The 17,413-nt window shown below is 39.6% G+C and overlaps 3 protein-coding genes across 3 annotated transcripts in view; 2 read left to right on the top strand and 1 right to left on the bottom strand.

Moving 5' to 3' along the window:
- banp (BTG3 associated nuclear protein) overlaps positions 1-5,197 on the bottom strand; it is a 31,337-nt gene extending 26,140 nt beyond the window's left edge. The window contains exons 1-7 of the mRNA XM_030096683.1: positions 5,078-5,197; positions 2,840-2,915; positions 2,483-2,592; positions 2,185-2,384; positions 1,905-1,994; positions 1,642-1,814; positions 561-800 (exon numbers count right to left, since the gene is read on the bottom strand). Coding sequence (XP_029952543.1) covers positions 561-800; positions 1,642-1,814; positions 1,905-1,994; positions 2,185-2,384; positions 2,483-2,592; positions 2,840-2,909 — 883 coding nt within the window. The 5' untranslated portion in view covers positions 2,910-2,915; positions 5,078-5,197. The remainder of the gene's footprint in view (positions 1-560; positions 801-1,641; positions 1,815-1,904; positions 1,995-2,184; positions 2,385-2,482; positions 2,593-2,839; positions 2,916-5,077) is intronic.
- A 2,770-nt stretch (positions 5,198-7,967) lies between these two features.
- On the top strand, positions 7,968-11,335 carry LOC115392039 (fatty acyl-CoA hydrolase precursor, medium chain-like). Its single transcript, XM_030096541.1, is given in 14 exon segments — positions 7,968-8,024; positions 8,305-8,497; positions 8,582-8,723; positions 8,861-8,994; positions 9,081-9,234; positions 9,344-9,448; positions 9,546-9,563; positions 9,565-9,645; positions 9,917-10,060; positions 10,178-10,255; positions 10,346-10,493; positions 10,743-10,892; positions 10,985-11,057; positions 11,149-11,335. Coding segments are annotated over 14 exon segments (1,647 nt in total). The 5' UTR covers positions 7,968-7,984.
- Positions 11,336-12,978: 1,643 nt separating this feature from the next.
- Positions 12,979-17,187, top strand: LOC115392043 (carboxylesterase 5A-like). Its single transcript, XM_030096544.1, has 13 exons — positions 12,979-13,057; positions 13,442-13,634; positions 13,734-13,875; positions 14,129-14,262; positions 14,411-14,564; positions 15,291-15,395; positions 15,473-15,571; positions 15,682-15,825; positions 15,929-16,006; positions 16,187-16,334; positions 16,420-16,569; positions 16,664-16,736; positions 16,990-17,187. The coding sequence occupies exons 1-13, from the start codon at positions 12,982-12,984 to the stop codon at positions 17,174-17,176; spliced, it is 1,683 nt and encodes a 560-aa protein (XP_029952404.1). The 5' UTR covers positions 12,979-12,981; the 3' UTR covers positions 17,177-17,187.
- Positions 17,188-17,413: the final 226 nt, after the last annotated feature.

Genomic DNA, 17,413 nt, shown 5'->3' with positions numbered 1-17,413 from the left:
CACAAAGACAGCCATTTAACAAACAAAAAAAATATTGTGTTTATATTCTCTAAAGAGCATCACTTTCTTTGGCATATTGTGGCCAGATTGAGAGGAAGTTACCCCAACATCAATATCTCTTGGACAATAAATCATCCCCAGCTGTGTGTGAGCATAATCGAGGGCGTCACAAAGATCACATGACATGCAACAAAGTACAATGAAATTATGTGCGAACTAGTCAAATACACCCCCCCCCCACCCACCCCCCAAAAGAAAACGTGTTTTTGTCCAAATGTAAAATAAAACAAACACTGGAATTTAGATATTATTTAGATATTAGATATGACAGATTTTGAAGCACAAAGTCATTTATTGGATTTCTGTTTCATCAATAAACAAGGACGTGATTTTTAGAAATGCCACTGATCTGTGCTTCAAATATATGATTAAAAAAACCTTCCAGGCTGCTTCAAGACTTGTAGCAGCTTCTCATCTGATACGCTTACCAGAAGGTGAAATCCACTTTGTCAAAAGCAAAGTAAAGTGAAAACCTGAGATGAGACAGTGTTGGGACTCACAGCGAATTCCATAGATCATGAGGGGGTCCAGCTGCTTCTTCCCATGTTTGCCCTGCCCTGAGAGGTTGGACATGGCCTGGACTTCCCGGTGAAACAGGTAGTCCAACAGTGTCAGGGCCATTTTTTCTGCAGTCCGACAGTTTGTGGTGATATGAAGCATGTCTGCTGGAGACACTGGACAGCGCACTCGCAGCTCTGCATTGTTCTCATCTCCCAGCCAGGTGCCACTTGGATAATCCTCTGAAAAACAAAAAAAAAGAGAAACGGCTTCTTAAACCCAGCGACACAGTTCATTTAACACCCCAAACTCCTCTACTGTTTGTCTAGACACATGTCATAGTCATGCAGACATTCGGACCATTCAAATGATACAATAGCACACCCATGTGGCGCTAAGAGGAAATGAGCAATCCATTAAAACAAAAACTTCAGAACTGTATCTGAAAGGTGGAATATGTGGTTTGGCAGTTCACTCCTGGTAAATGTGAGATGGCTAACAGGTTTGTGATAATAACACAGCTCCAAATACATGAACTATAACTGGCATTTCAAGATAGTGAAAAAGTACATACATCCCACTGACACTGCTTGATGTTTCACTCAACATGGAGTTAAAAGTGTCACAACTGCAGATAAAATTATTGCAAAAATACAAAATAATACAACTATAGAGTTGAATAGATGACCATGCTATCAGTGAAATGAAGGTGAGGCTGAATTTTTGAAAAATAAATAAATAAATAAACAAATAAATATATGAAAGCTTATTGATGTTAACTGTTAAAATCTATGATGTGATTTCAATGATCTCAATCAGCTCTAAAATTCTGAAAAACACCTCCTTCTTTAAAGAAATTTTAAAGAAAACAAATGAATGTACAGGCAGCACTCAGAGTCGTGTAACTTACTTTATCAGTGATGCAACAGTAGCAACATTAGCATTTGCACATTTTACAATGTTTTAAATCTGTGATGCGGTCCTTGAAAGCATCCTCCTCCTCCACATAGCCAATATGTTCATTTAAACAGCAAGAAGAATAATCTGTAAGGGCGAGTCCATGTGTTTGCATCAGCGTCCTACCTTCTGAATTGAGAGTGATGAGAGTGATATTTTGGCCATTTTGTGCATTGCCCGACTGACCGCCATTAGAAACAGAGTCACTGGCCTCGGAGCCGCTATCCTGCTCCTCGTGACTCTCTTCGGGGCCTGGCACCTTAACCAGTATTGTGTTCTGTCGCTTTTTGGTCAGCGTGCTGCAGGGAAACACAAGGTCTCTGTGTACAGATCTGGAAAGTAAACCGCAACGGCTGACAAACCGAACACAGTGCAGGAAATCCACTCACTTGCTGAGCAGGTTCTCCAGTGGACTGTCCTCCTGATTTGTTCCTTTTGGGTGTTCATTGCTGACTATTACATTTGTCTGAGGGACAACACTGAGAGGGAAGGTAAAAACAACACACTGATTTGCACTGGATACTCAAAAATTAAAGTTAAATGTCACTCTAGCATACTTTGCAAAAGGGCTCGACAGACGATTTATCTACATTTTATGGGATTACATGAACTTTCATCTTTTCATTCAACTCTGGAAAACAAGATGAAGGTCAAACGTGATGAGCTTACCATCGCACTTTGTTCCAGGTTTGAGTGGCCCCCTGAGGTGATCCTGCTACCATGGGAACCTGGATGGGGCTCTTGGCACACGGCACCATGCTGTCCAGTTTGCGTCCAAGGGCTTTGCAGGTTGCATCCAGAGCCAGTATTTTTGATTCAATCCCCTCCAGTCGGTGGCTGATTGTTCCAGTGAATGAAATCAACATGTTCTGAAAACACAAATTGAAAAATCTAATAAAACCTGTTCATTATCAATTAACGAAGAATAAAAGGGTGCTGGGTGGGACGCTTTATGGAAAACTGGTACCTTAATGACAGATATGTCTTGATTGCTGTTGGTATTCTCCTGACTGTTGTTTAATTTTCTCTTTTTCTTTTGAGTCCGCTCTTCATCGTCTTCACGGTTGTCAAGCACGTCTGACAGAGATCAAACATTGAAAACTATCAAAACAACACACAAATTCCTTTTTGTTCTTTCAGATGTCCACACTGGAGGTGCGTTCTTGTAGTTGCCGAGTCACATTTTTATGCAGTGTTGAAAGTCAAACAGGACAAAACAGTCCTGAATCGATCCTAAATCACATTTAATCCTGCATTCAAGCTTTATTTTGAACAAATAGAGGAATCAAACAATGTTTGTATAGCTGTACAAAGAAAAACTTACCAACACGGTCATCCTCATTGAAGTCTTCCACTGTTATTTGCACAATTTCATCCAGTTCTTGTTCAGACATTGTTCACTGCAAGATGGCAGAATACATTTATGCAAGTTTACAAGAATTATCACATGATTACTTATATAAATTCAATTTTTTTTCCAGATATGGGACAAAGTACCTACAATTTGACTCTATCAAAAAAGATAGCTCAACTTCTTTGAAAGTACATTTTACTTATTTTGAGGGATGTTTGACAAAATGTTTCTCACCCTAATGTATTGTTAATGGCTGATATAGCAACGTTTTATGTGGCATCATGGATGTAAAGTGAAGTTTTGACTTAACTACTGTGTAATAACATTTAACCATGTACAGAATAACAGAGATGAGGAAAACTTAGATTTACATTTGGTTAAGCATAAGTAAAGACTGCTGTAGCACATTTTTACTTGCTTCCTTGAGTGCATCTCAACACATTTTTGTGTTGGTCCTTCCTTGTAACTGTGCATGACAGAAAAGAGCTGCGTTGGAGATTTTATTTTTCAAGTCTGGGCTCCTTTCAAGCGGCTAAGCTTATTTTCTTTTACTCAAACACACTGTTGATTGTGTGTTGGCCTTTAAACACAGTCCAAAACCCTGCTGCAGCTTAAGACTATGTTGGAGGACAGAAGCTGCAGCTGCTTGTGCATTGCTGCCATGGTATGAACCGTTTGATGGAATAGAAGAAACTGTTTAGCTGGTATGGAGTGTAAACTTCTGAGTGATGTGTAAAAGCAATTTCATGATACCAGATAAAGGAAGGATGTAACAAAATGAAAATGTGATTAACCAACAAACCATGAAGCTATTTACCTCCAGTTTCATGTTTGTTTCACTCATTGCTTTTACACTATGAGAATTTATGAAAAACAACTGTGAAGCATGCAACCATTTTCATATCTTTACTATTGTTTCATCCAACTCAGGGCTGGGGCTGGAATTACTCCCAGCTGAATGACGGTGAAGACAGGGTGCGCCCACCACAGGGGCAAACAGAGAGACGGACAATCATACACTTTCACACCCAAATAAGAAAACACTTAAATAGCAGGTGTTTTCATTGCATTATAGCATTTTTCCAAACAAAACTACATAGCAATAACACTCACATGTGACCTGAAAACTTAAGAATCCTTTATTTCCAAACAACCTACCACTTTGACAGATGCTGCTGAAATTACATGATCAAATTTCCTATGGTATATTTCTTATATAATAATGTCACACTGATCTCATTGTTTTGGGCCATTATGTGTAATGTGTGCATCATGTGTGATATGTGAACATACAATACAAATACACTCCAGCGTTATATCACTTATATCCTCTTAGAATTAAGGAGGGCTGTCATGTAGACAGAAATGTGATAACATATACATATAAACATTTTTCTAACATACTGCTGATTCACGGATACATTAAAATCATATTAATAGCATAAATTGTGGATGAAAAACAAATATTTTGAGGTTTATATACTTGTTAAAATTGAAAGCTGTGGTGTAACGACGCTGGGGTATTCAAACACACGAGGCAGTTTGTTTAGCTCTCCCAAAATTAGAAATAATATATAAACATATGGGCAACTGTCTTTAAACAGCTAAAGCTGCTAACAGCTAACTGGCTAACAACAGAGGCTAGGGGTTAGCAGCAGCTAGGTAAATACAAACAGGGTAGCACACAGTAGAGTGGACAAATAAGCGCAAATCTTTCTTCACTGGTGTGTTCATACGTGATAACAGTGCAGAAGAGTTACTTCAAAGTGACCGAATAGTTTAAATTCGTCATTAGCTAGTAGTTGATTGTGCAGCTGGTTAAATGGGCGGGGGTCTGTTAGCGGGTATCATATATGAGAAAATAAGACATTTTAATGCTCCTGATAGTTGTGCATTGTATGCTGCCACATGAATATGTTTCGTCTGACGTATTTATTGCTTAATTTAAGCAACGATTGACATCTTTGCATGAACTGATTAGCCGCGGCTAGTGGCTAACATTAGCTCCGACGCTACAAAATCGGATTTGCGTGCTAACGTTAAAGCGTGGCCATTAGCATGCTAGTCGGGCCTAAAGGCCGCCGAAACGTCGTGCATTAAACAACCGAATGTTGAAGAATCGGCACGAATCGGTGCACGAATTGACGCAACTTCTTTCCCCATTGCTGGCACACAGCACGCGTACCGTGTAAGTTTGGGTTATATTACCGTGTGAATGATGAATTCTCGTGTTGTTTGTAGGGATTCCGATAACGGCGTCGTTCCTCGCGAGAGATGCGTCCTCTCATGGAGCGTCTCCGTCCGCTGCACAGTGCCGCGCGCGCTCAGTCCCACGGAAGCACAGCGTGCCTGCTATCCTCTCTTTAATCAACCACTAACTATCTGACTGTCCTACGCCAACGGTGTAATAGGACCCAATTAAACAGATTATATTGGGAGTTTTCAACTTTCCACAATGGAATATCCAGGCGCAACATCTGCCTTTTGAACCGACTGGTTTATTAAAATAATAAGTGTAGCTCAGACTTTGGTTCAGAAGCAACAGACAGGCAAAATAGGGCTATAATGACCTTTCAATTTAAACTATGAAGTTTTTTTTTTCTTTTCTTGATGCAAGACAGAGTATATAAATTGTCTATGTTTTCATAAAACTAGTTAGATCAAAAAATGGCAAAAATATCCACATGATATCAACATATCAAATATCAACATCAACATGAAATATCAACATGATTTTAATTAAATCTTCTTGTGCAAAAGACAGCGAAATGTCCACAAACACACACACACAACTCACTGTGCATGTGTTGCACTGACAGCTGGTCTTTGATGTTAATGCCATGGCTGAAACACCAATTTAAGCTCTAAGTTTTGCATTGTTTCCACTACTCTTAAGAAGTGTATGAGAATTTATGTTTTCATTCAAGTTTTTACCATTTGCTTACCTCAAGCTAGCCATCATATACCATTACATATACATCACTTTCACTAAAGGTTGTTTTTCAATTTAAGGTTGAAGCAGAGCTTGAGTGTCAGCTAAAGACGATCTGTTATAGTTTACAGTTTCAACATGTTTAGCTTCAAATATTCCAATGCAGTTTGTTGCAGCAGTTTAAAATTCTGACAATTTGCTTTTTTTTTTTTTTTTTTTGGAACTAAGTTTACTGTATATAACACATGGCTTATAAAATCGACTTTTTAAAATGCATTGGCAGGTAACATAATTAAACCTTTGTCCCCCTTTTTTGTCAGAAATGACACATGGGCAGTTATTTATGTGGGTGTAATTTAAAAAAATGAATGTTCTTTCTGCCTTTAGATAACATTGCTATGTTAGAATACTTGTTAAAAGAAACGGACTGTATTTGTACTGTAAATTATTCATTCAGGAACAAACACAGACACATGAGAGAGGGGGGGGGGGTATGTTCACACCGCCTTGGGTCGAGCCAGGACCCCTTTTTGGAAGTGAGAGTCCACTGGATAGAGAAACTAAAGAATTTTGCAAACACTCACTCTCAAGATTTGGCTGTTAGGGGACTCAAAAGGTTTTGACAGGATTTTCTGGTCTGGAAAAGCCCCAGCTATAAAGGAGTGGAGAAAGTAGTTTTGCTGACATCTAAATGTTCCTCAGTGGTAATATCAGCTCTAACTCTTGAAAATACTCACACTTTACTCATACTTTGCACACACCTCTTCTAAACATGATGCTGGGATTCTAGTGAGATATCCTGTGCGAGCGCATCAAAGCCTCCTTTGAGAAATTAAGGGAGTTTGAGTTTATTCAGAGCTCATATTTAGTCTTGAAGTCCCAAAAAAGTTCACAGCTCACAAAATATCCTAAACAAAGGCTTTGTATGTTACAGGTGTGAACAGTACAACTTTATTCATAAGTTTCACATCCTTGCAGAGAAAACAATACCATGAATAGACTGGTTGAAATCACACTGCTTGAAACACCAACATCCTTTTCTTCATGAGAAAAAATAAGCTGTAGCTTGTGGAGGAGTGGAGGAGTTCAAGTATTTCAAGTATTTCAAGGTCTTATTCTCGAAGTGATTGTGAAATTGACTGCAGGTTGAGACCACTGCACTAACACTGTTGTGGAGAAGAGGGAACTAATTTGTCAAACAAAGGTCTTTTTGTACCTGTGAGCTCAATTCTCACAATCCATATGGTCATAAACTTCATGATCAAAAGATACTGAAGTGACTGAGGAGCCAGCTCCATTGCTCTGGGAGCCACTTGGCGTCCGTCCAGAGGAGTTGGAGGACGAACTATTGTGCGGTCAGTCATGCCAGCGCTGCCCCATGTGACAAAGCGGGAAACAATATTAATGGACAATTCAAAAACTACATGAAATCATAAGAATAGATACATATTCTGCACTGATAATAATTTCTTTTTCTAAAATTAATGGGGAGGGGGGTATTTGTGTCTTTTCTTGAGGCAAGGTGAACAGTAATTTAGGAAAACATATATGCTGTTTTGAGATGCTTTGGGCTGTTGCTTTAGCCATTGTGCTTTGAGTGTTAATTGCAAAAGCAAGTCTCCATTCATCTGACACACCTATTTATCCAGTTCAAGAAATAAAGTGATGAGACCACTTTTGGCAAACTAAGGGAAATTTAAGGTAATCAGTTATGAATAAGGGAGCGGGCTGTTGTATCAGAGGGCAGCTTCAGTGTTGAATGACTTCCAAGTAAATCATTGAAGTGTGGTTGCATGTTAATAACCCCTTGTAGGCCATTTCAGCTTGTACTTTGAACACATTAGATTTATTTTTTGTGTGGCATCTTTAAAATAGAAAAAAAAAGAAAATCTAAGGACTGTAAAGCATATCTATTAGTTTTACTAATGACAAAATCCACATCCGTCTGCAGTCTATTGGCAGCAGACAGAAGCAATATAAGCAAGATGTTGTGCAACGACCTGTTTTATTCAGCGATGTTGCTTATCACAGGGTTGAGGATTAACCAGACTGAAGTTATAGGTCAGTGCATGTCCTAAAGAGAGCACTTTCTGGAGCAAAACCTATCTCTTTGGATTTCTTGATCTCAAAGTGCTTGGGCCATGACTTTTCATGCACAGCAAACACTCTGCTTTGCTTTCTTAATGTGTGTTTTGTTTGCTGATGTGGCTGCAGACCTGGAAGGTGAGCAGAAGACTTTTTTCTGTGCACTTTTTTTCTGTGGTTCATAAGTCAAGCCGTAACAGTGTTTAAGAATAGAGTCAGATTCTTTTTTCTGCTTTTCCCCTGTTATTTAGTGATGCCAGCAGCATTACTAATCTGTTTATTGAATCAATTTTCTTACTTTCTTTCTTTCTTCAGCGGGTTCCAGACTATTACAGCCGACTGCTCCTAAGAGTTGTTAAGGTTAAGTGATATAGAAGATAGATGGATGGAGTCTGACTAAGTTTTACTCTCCTGACAGCGCCTGAGGTCCACACAGAGCTCGGCAGCCTGAAAGGTCAGTATGTGACTGTGAAGGGGACAGAGGCGGCGGTCCATGCCTTCCTGGGTGTCCCATTCGCAAAGCCACCTGTGGGTCCTTCACTGAGGCTGGCCGCACCTCAGCCTGTGGAGGGATGGAAGGGAGTGAGAGACGCCACCAAGCAGCCAGCCATGTAAGGCGTCTGACTGTTTTTTTCTCTGGACACGATGCTTTGAGGGATGACGTGCAACACTTACTGAAAAGTGTTATTTTTCAGGTGCATTCAAAATAAACCACTGGCCTTGGTTTTAATTGAAAAATTTGGCACTGTCTTGCAAGACATCCCGGGCATTTCAGAAGACTGTCTTTACCTCAATATTTACACGCCTGCAGATAGAGCTCCAGATGCTCAGCTCCCAGTAAGAACTCTTTGCTGCAGGTTCTGAGTGCTGTAGTGCATTTACTGACATTCCATTTTGGAGTCAGTTGAATTTGAAGTAATCCTGCCTCAAACCACTTTGCAAAATGTTTCAAAACTCAAATAAAATTATTCCAGGTCATGGTCTGGATCCACGGTGGGGGCTTCACTTTAGGTTCAGTTTCATCATACGACGGCTCAGCACTTGCTGCTTACCAGGATGTGGTTGTGGTTCTAATCCAGTATCGCTTGGGACTTCTGGGATTTCTCAGGTATGTGCACACAAGCCATGGGGCTGAATGAAAACTATGAAATGTGTTAAGTTGTTGCCTCATGTGTTATTTTGTTTTATATTCAGCACTGGAGATGAGCATATGTCTGGAAACTTTGGCCTCCTGGATCAGATTCAAGCCTTGAAGTGGATCCAACAGTATATTCACAACTTTGGAGGAAATCCAAATTTAGTGACCATATTTGGAGAATCCGCTGGTGGAGTCAGTGTATGCCTCCTGGTAAGAACTGATCTGCAGAGAAAATACTTAAAATTAACTTTTTTTTTTTTTCCTGTGTATGTTAAAAACAGAATGTATTGAATGTATTTCCTGTAACTTGAAATTACAGCTTCTCTCGCCATTGTCCAAAGGACTGTTCCATCGTGCTATATCTCAAAGTGGTCCAGTTACAACGCCATTACTAAGAGCAAACCATCCTCTACCTGCGACACAGGTCAAGTAGCCACGTACTTACTTTTTTTGAACACATAATGCAAAATAATGACATTTTTTCACAGATTTTTTTCAGTCGTTTACTCTTCGGTCTACAGGTGATTGCAAATGCATCGGGGTTGTAGCCTTGAAAGCACAAAGAAGATTGGTGAATGCATGAGAAATCTGGATTCTGATGCTATAGTGGCTGTTGTGAAGGTGAGACACTGGTGATGAGGATTGCCTGGAATGAGAAAACTGAAAATTATTTCTCATGAGTGAAAGAAAAAAAGTTGCTCAAATGGGCACCTTGCAGGGCAACAATCACCACTGATGTGTATGTGAATGTGAATGGGTGAATGTGACTCACACTGAAAGTGTTCGACAACTGCCCAAACTGTGAAAAATATCAGATAAGAGAAACCCATAAACCATTTACAACTTTTCTCTGATATGCTGTCTTTTTTTCTATTACTAATATTCTGTGAAGGATGAAAAAATGGGGCTATCTATGCACGCTGATGGACATTTCTTGACAAAACCTGTGAACGAGCTTTTGCAAAGTCATGAAATTCTCACCGTGCCGTTCATGATTGGTGTGAATAATGACGAAATGGGATGGATGTTACCCGACGTGAGTGTAATATTGTTAATGACTCTTAACAAATCCACTATTTAGGCAAAAACCGATACAGTGTGAGCTTTGCTTTTGTGCATCTAAAATTTGAGTTACTGTTGGGTCTGTCCTCAGTTTTTTGACTTTCCACAATGGAGAGAGGGATTTATTCGGGAGCAGATTGTAAACATGCTGTCCGGGTTCTTCTCAGACGTAAGACTATGCATGACTGAATAATATTAGTGTTTATCTACCTCACAAACCTTTACTGACAAATGTCTTTTTTTTTTTTTTTTTTTTTAGCCCAAAGATGCAGTCATGCCAGATCTGTTGCTAGAGGAATATATCGGAATTGGCGAAGATCCGGTGAAAAATAGAGCAGGGCTGACTGAAGCACTTGGAGACCTGCTATTCACTATTCCAGCTATCACGAATGCGAATGCTCACAGAGGTGTCTTTTAGATTCAATTTCAACAGATTGCACCTGACTAGAAATGTGAAGGCAGTGAAAAAAGAACATTTTGCATAGAAGTATACAGAAATGTAGTAATAAATCACATATGAATAATGTGCGTCCACATGAATACCTCCAAGCATGTATAGGCTATGAACAAACTGACTATCTTCACACAATGAATCATCATTTTATAGAATGTACAGTGATGAAATATCCATGCAGTGGTTTTTGGTTTATGTTTAGATGCTGGTGCTACTGTTTTCTTGTATGAGTTCCAACACCCCATCAAGTTCCAACAAGAAAAAAGACCCAGCTTCGTTAAGAGTGACCACACAGATGAGATTCCTGTGGTGTTAGGATTCTGCTTTACTACTGCTCATGTCACATTGACTCGTAAGTGCAACATAAGGTCATCGTTTTATCAGAACTCTGGTGCTTTTGTTTGTTTGGAATAACAGTGTTTTTCAACATGTTCGTCACTGTAGATGCGTGCTCTGAAGAGGAGGAACATCTGAGCAGAACCATGATGAGCTACTGGGCCAACTTTGCTCGTACAGGGTAGGAATTACTTCTCACGTTAGGTTGTGATTCACGAGAAAACAATACAACCTGACTTCAAACTTGTGTCTCTGTGTGTGCGTGTCTGTAGATCTCCCAATGGGGACGGACTGGCTCTCTGGCCAAAGTATGGAGCAGAAGAACAGTATCTGGCCATTGGTTTAAAGGAGCAGGTGGCTGCAGATCACCTGAAGGAGGATCGGTTTGTCTTCATTACTCGAATCATTCCGGAGAAAGTCAGTCAACTTCAGCAGAAAACTGAGCACAGTGAGCTGTAGAACAGCAACATTGTCTGTCTGTCTGGCTCTCTGAATGTTATCAACACTGCAGTAAAGTCAACTAAATCACTTTAATACTGAAGTTTCGTGTATGTTTTGCTATCTGTACAACACAACATCTATCTGTGGTCTACATCCAAAGGAAAACAGTTTTCTATGTTTTTGTCCCATTGTTGCTCATAAATGTGATCTATTCATTTCATTTTTTTTATCCATATCATGATGTAAAAGGGTTTAAAATATTTCCCAAAGTGTACAATAGTAAAGTTACTTCACAGCCTGGGCTCACATCATGAGTCTCCACTGTCAAGACTTTTTCAATTAAATCTTTAAAACAGAAGAAAATGTGTATGTGTGACTTGTTTTCTTATGTCTTCGTGTCAAATTTAAGGATCTCTTTGAAGAACAATACATGGATGGCTGCGAAAGCACAGAACTGAAGCAGTAAAGAAATAATCTTCTGAGTTGTATCTCATCAGTATGCGACTGTGAAGGGACAGAGGCTGGGGGTCCATGCCTGAGCTATCCACGTTGCTCTTGTGGATAGTCATTTGTGTACAGTGTGTGTAGTATGGGACTGAGCACACAGCCCGGAGAGGCTCCAGTGCTCACTTTGCCTCAGCACCAGGCTTGCAAAGCACTTCATCACAGTTGGCTTAAGAGTCACAGGTCTGTCACATGCACATATAGACCAATATACCATCCAGAAGTAAACAAACAAAAAAAAAGAAAACACATAATTATTTTTCAGTTTATATTCAATGAATGTTCTTAAGATTTACATGTTTCTGCCTTTTTTTTTTTCCATTTCTACTCACTTTTCAAAACACACCAACTGACCACAGTAATTATTAAAACTTCAATTTTGAATTGAAGGTTTTGTGTAGGAAAAACAAAGTACAAAGAAATAGACATCGTTAAAGAAAAAAAAAACACTCCCTCTCAGCATGATTCTGGCCAAAAAAATGACCACATTCTGTTTCAATTCGCCAAAGGCTTTGGAATTATTCAATATTTGAATATATTCATATTTTCATCAACCTGTTACGGAATGTACACCAATCTTGATTATGGCAACAAAAAACGTACTCCAGGATTAAAACCACTCAAGAGCCTGTTTATTTTCCCGTTTGACCATCATAGTGTTAATATTTCGCGAAAAGAGAAAAAACAAAACCAGCCTCGAGTTCAGCGAGATCATGAAGTTAATGAAATACAGAATTTGTGCTTTTTTGCTGTGGGCAGTGGTAAACATGCCTCAACCAGCCCCCCCCTGTCGCTGAGACTCATGGGAAATGTAGTTCAACTAAATCACTGCGCTTTTATCGCCGTTATTCTTCACAATTTAAAAGTTTTATGACGCAGTCCAGCAGCGTGTGCTTGTTTGGAGCTGCTCACTGTGGTGTTTTAAAGCTTTAAAAAAATGAGACAACAAAGTTCACATCCTGACAAAACTACACGGAAATATTTGCGGTTCCAACCAGCAAGTTTTGATCACCTGTCGTGTTGAAACTTTCCCGGCTGGAGGTAATTTACATGCGCCTGTCAAGTCCTTGAAACTGGGCGTTTCAGCTTTTCAGCCCCTTTTTCTTCCCGTGTCCTCGTTTGTTACTCCTGCAGAGTTTTGCCGTCGACAGGAGACCACCATGGAGCTCCACGCAATGCAAACTTTCTGCCTTCTGCTGTCTCTTTTATTTGCGAGTGTTTTTGCAGATCTCCATTGTGAGTAAACAAGAGAAAAAAAAAGTCCTTTTTTTAACATTTTGTTCTTTTTGTCTGAATAATGAGAATAAGTGTTATTTCTAAACATGCATAGAACATGACTGGGCATGATGTATTTTTCGTTTTTATGAGGTATTAATTGATCTTACCTATTGCCTCCATACTCAGTTAAGGTGAATCAGGGTGTGTGTTGCTTACTAAAATTACCTTTATTGATTTACTATACAGGTCAGTGGTGATAAATTTACAGAAATAATCTCAACATAACCCACAGTAATGAGGAATTGTATACAAGTATTTTTAACAATTGGATATTTTCTATTTGACAGGCATATAAATGTTCTTTTAAATTATAAGTCTGACAAAGTTTTAATCTCCTGACAGCGCCTGAGGTCCACACAGAGCTCGGCAGCATGAAAGGTCAGTATGTGACTGTGAAGGGGACAGAGGCGGGGGTCCATGCCTTCCTGGGTGTCCCATTCGCAAAGCCACCTGTGGGTCCTTCACTGAGGCTGGCTGCACCTCAGCCTGTGGAGGGATGGAAGGGAGTGAGAGACGCCACCAAGCAGCCAGCCATGTAAGATGTGCGGTTCAGTTTTTCAGTTTTTGCCCTCCACATTTGGGAGAAATTTCTAATTTCAGCTCATTATAACAAAAACACAATGGAAAATTTCAGGTGCATTCAAAGCAGAGCAGCTGTTGAAGAAATACTTGGAAAACTGGGTGGGATTTCAGCAGAAATACCTGAAGTTTCAGAAGACTGTCTTTACCTCAATATATACACTCCTGCAAAGAAACCTGAGAATGCCAAGCTTCCAGTAAGAACCTTTAATTGCACATTCACACTGTTGTGTGTAGTTTTTGATATTTGACTTTGAAATGTGGAGAGTGGTCATGATCGCCACACCTCAAAAACATGAAGAATTTAACTATCAGATTCTAATAAGTGTTATGAATGGCATCTTCTCTTCATGTGAGTGTCTCTTGTGAGATTTTAACCTAGCATCAATGAAATGCATCATTTTGTGTAATGTGTTGAAGTAAGGTTGTGATGTTTTCTGGCTTTGCCAGGTTATGGTCTGGATTCACGGTGGGGCCTTCATCACGGGGGGCGCTTCGCTGTATGACGGCTCTGCTCTTGCTGCTTACCAGGACGTGGTTGTGGTTCTGATCCAGTATCGTTTGGGACTCTTGGGGTTTCTCAGGTTAACCAACTCAAACCACTAAGAACAAGATGATCCAGCAGTGGATATTGTTCCGAGTAATTAGTTAACATGAAATCAAATAAAGTCTGTGTAACCATTTACAAGACTGAATGAAAGCTGTCAGACTCTGACTTTGTGTTCTATCCAGTACTGGAGATGAGCATTTGGCTGGAAACTTTGGCCTGTTGGACCAGGTAGAAGCCTTGAAGTGGATCCAGCAGCATATTCACAACTTTGGAGGAAACCCAGATTTGGTTACAATATTTGGAGAGTCCGCTGGTGGAATGAGCGTCTCCTTCCTGGTATGTGATCAGAAGAATAAATGCGCATTTTCTGACACATCTGAACAATCACAATATTAGTATTTGTTTTTAAACTGTGTCAGCAAAGATTGTATGGAAACTCTTTTAAGAAAAAACTCTTTATTTGGCTGAGTAGCCAGTGTCAGCTTGCTGCAGATCTGATCATCCAGACACAGTAGCAAGTGGACATATCAGGAGAATGGCACCAAATTATAAGCCCAGTTTACACAACAGTTGACTGATAGTGCTTTTGTATTTCTGTTTTTTGTCTCAGAAAAGTTTTGTTGCAATGAGACAGCAATGTTTAGAAAAGGATCACGGTACAAAGGGAGATATCAGAATTGGTGACAACGATGTGGTTTTCTTGTGAGGCTGCCAGTGGGTTCTGTGGTTATGTAATCCAGCCGGCCACAAATTGACCTCGAGAGTCGCACAATGTGAACATTAAAGCACCTGCAGCGAATCTGCTTTTGGTGACAAGAGCGAACACAACAATAACATTTATCTCCGTTGTAATCTTTCACTGCTTCCAGAGTGAAGTTCTTTGAAATGTAAACTCTCCAAAACAACCTGAAAATTGTCTCTTAGCATCTTTCTTCTTGATTTGATGGCTGGGGTTGTTCTTCTCTGTATATACAGTATGCGAATATTTTCTTGTGCTGTAAGAACTGGTTTGATTTAAAGCTATTTTGCCGAAATGCTTGTAATATTTTCTGTCATGAACAGCTCCTCTCACCGTTGCCTGATGGCCTTTTCCACCGAGCCATTGCTGAGAGCGGCACGGCAGCCATAGAAACACTTGTGACAAACAATCCCCAACCAGTGGCGAAGGTTCCGTATCTGTGCACTTGGTGTCAGTGTGTGCACAATTTTTACAAAACACCATAATGATCCTTCTCTGTTTACAGTCTATTGCAGTTGCATCTGGCTGTAGCCTTGAAAGCACAGAGAAGTTTGGTGAATGCATGAGACACCTTGACATTAATACCATAGTAGCCATTGCACAGGTAGACCACAGTGTGCACAATTAGCCTTCTGCATATCTGGTTGATTGTTAAGTTTCCTTGTCTCCTGTACAATTAATTGAGATCTTGTTCAACCTTTATATTCTATTCAGAATAAAAGACTGGGCTATACTATCAATGTCGATGGACACTTCCTGAGAAAACCTGTGGATGAACTGTTCCGCAAACATGAACTCCAAACTGTACCGTTCATGACTGGTGTAAATAATGATGAGGGTGGATTTCTACTTCCTTTTGTAAGTTCCAATAGGTTTCTGACAATTAAGCAAATTGACCAATGAGCCTATGAAATTGTTATGTGCATCCTAAAATTTGCTTTTTTCCATGTTTTTCCTGTAGCATTTTATTCCTTCAAACTGGACAGAAGGATTAGACCGGGAGCATGTTGTGAAAATGATGTACATGTTTTTCCCTGATGTAAGGCAGATACCTGATTATACATTTTTCCTTTTCCTGACAATGTACAACCTTGAATCAATATCAAGTGTAAATTTATTTTTTGTATTGAAAGAGACCGTCACAAAAAATATGAAGCTTCTGTTGAAAGATAAAAACCTTTCAAAAACCCTCTTTAAAAGATGTGCCCATTTTTTTCAGGAGAAAGGTGCAGCTGCACGAGAACTGTTAACAGAGGAATATATCGGAAATGGAGAAGATCGAGTGAAAAATAGAAATGGTTTCACTCAGGCGCTTGGAGACCTGATGTTTGTCATTCCAGCTATCAAAACTGCGAATGCTCACAGAGGTACTGTATAAACTAATAATAGTTTTATGCATATACAAACTTTCAGTCATTAGAGAAAATGTCACATCCATTTGTCTACTTTCAGATGCTGGTGCTGCTGTTTATCTGTACGAGTATCAACACCCTCCGAAACTGCTGAGGGAAAGAAGGCCCAGCTTTGTGAAAAGTGACCATTGTGATGAAATTGCTATGGTCTTTGGATTATGCTTTACAACCGCTCATGTTAATATAAACGGTAAAAGGATTGTGAAAAATCAGTATTTCAACAAAGCATCTGATGTGGAGGATGCTGGTAATTTCACTATTATAAATTGTTCATATCATTACAGTTGAATGCCCTGAAGAAGAGGAACAGCTGAGCAGAACCATCATGAGCTACTGGGCCAACTTTGCCCGGACGGGGTCGGAGTTACTGTTCATTGTCTACACATGCAGAAATATACTAAAATATAGAAAGATATGAAATAAAATGCTTCAAAGACACAATGTTTTCAGTATTTAAATGCAAAGTGAAGAAGTTTCCCAAATCTTTTGCTTTAGATTCGAGAAGGTGTCCTTTTATAGCCATCTATTTGGAACAAAATCATCCATATGTCATGTCACAGTACTGTATGCCAGTGATGCTTTTTCATAACCAGTGCTCTTGTTTCTGTAGGTCTCCTAACGGGGACGGACTGGCTCCCTGGCCAAAGTATGGAGCAGAAGAGCAGTATCTGGCCATTGGTTTGGAGGAGCAGGTGGTTGCAGATCACCTGAAGAAGGATCGGTTTGTCTTCATGACTCAGATCCTTCCAGAGAAGATCAAACAACTTCAGGAGGAAACTGAGCACAGTGAGCTGTAGAACAGCAACATTGTCTTTTTCTGTTCTGTCAATTTTCAATTGTCATGAGGAAAGAAGTTTTTCATGATCACAGAGACACTTGTTGAAAATATTGAACATTATTCTGTTCCATGTTTGAGAATAAACTGTCATCAATCTGCATTGTCATTAAATAACTATAAAATGGCTCCTGACTGGACTTTTTTATAAGCTTTAGGACAACGTACTCATGAGATTCAGGTGTGCTGCAGCAGAGAG

The sequence above is a fragment of the Salarias fasciatus genome, chromosome 7 (assembly GCF_902148845.1).
Source record: "Salarias fasciatus chromosome 7, fSalaFa1.1, whole genome shotgun sequence".
NCBI lineage: Eukaryota > Metazoa > Chordata > Actinopteri > Blenniiformes > Blenniidae > Salarias > Salarias fasciatus.
The sequence above is the reverse complement of the archived record's forward strand: the minus strand, read 5'-3'. Positions and strand labels throughout refer to the sequence as shown.

Coding starts and splice junctions, on each gene's coding strand:
- LOC115392043 (XM_030096544.1), top strand. CDS start 12,982: ATGGAGCTCCACGCAATGCAAACTTTCTGCCTTCTGCTGTCTCTTTTA. Junction 13,058..13,441: donor TGTTTTTGCAGATCTCCATT/GTGAGTAAACAA, acceptor ATCTCCTGACAG/CGCCTGAGGTCCACACAGAG. Junction 15,826..15,928: donor GTGGATTTCTACTTCCTTTT/GTAAGTTCCAAT, acceptor TTTTTCCTGTAG/CATTTTATTCCTTCAAACTG.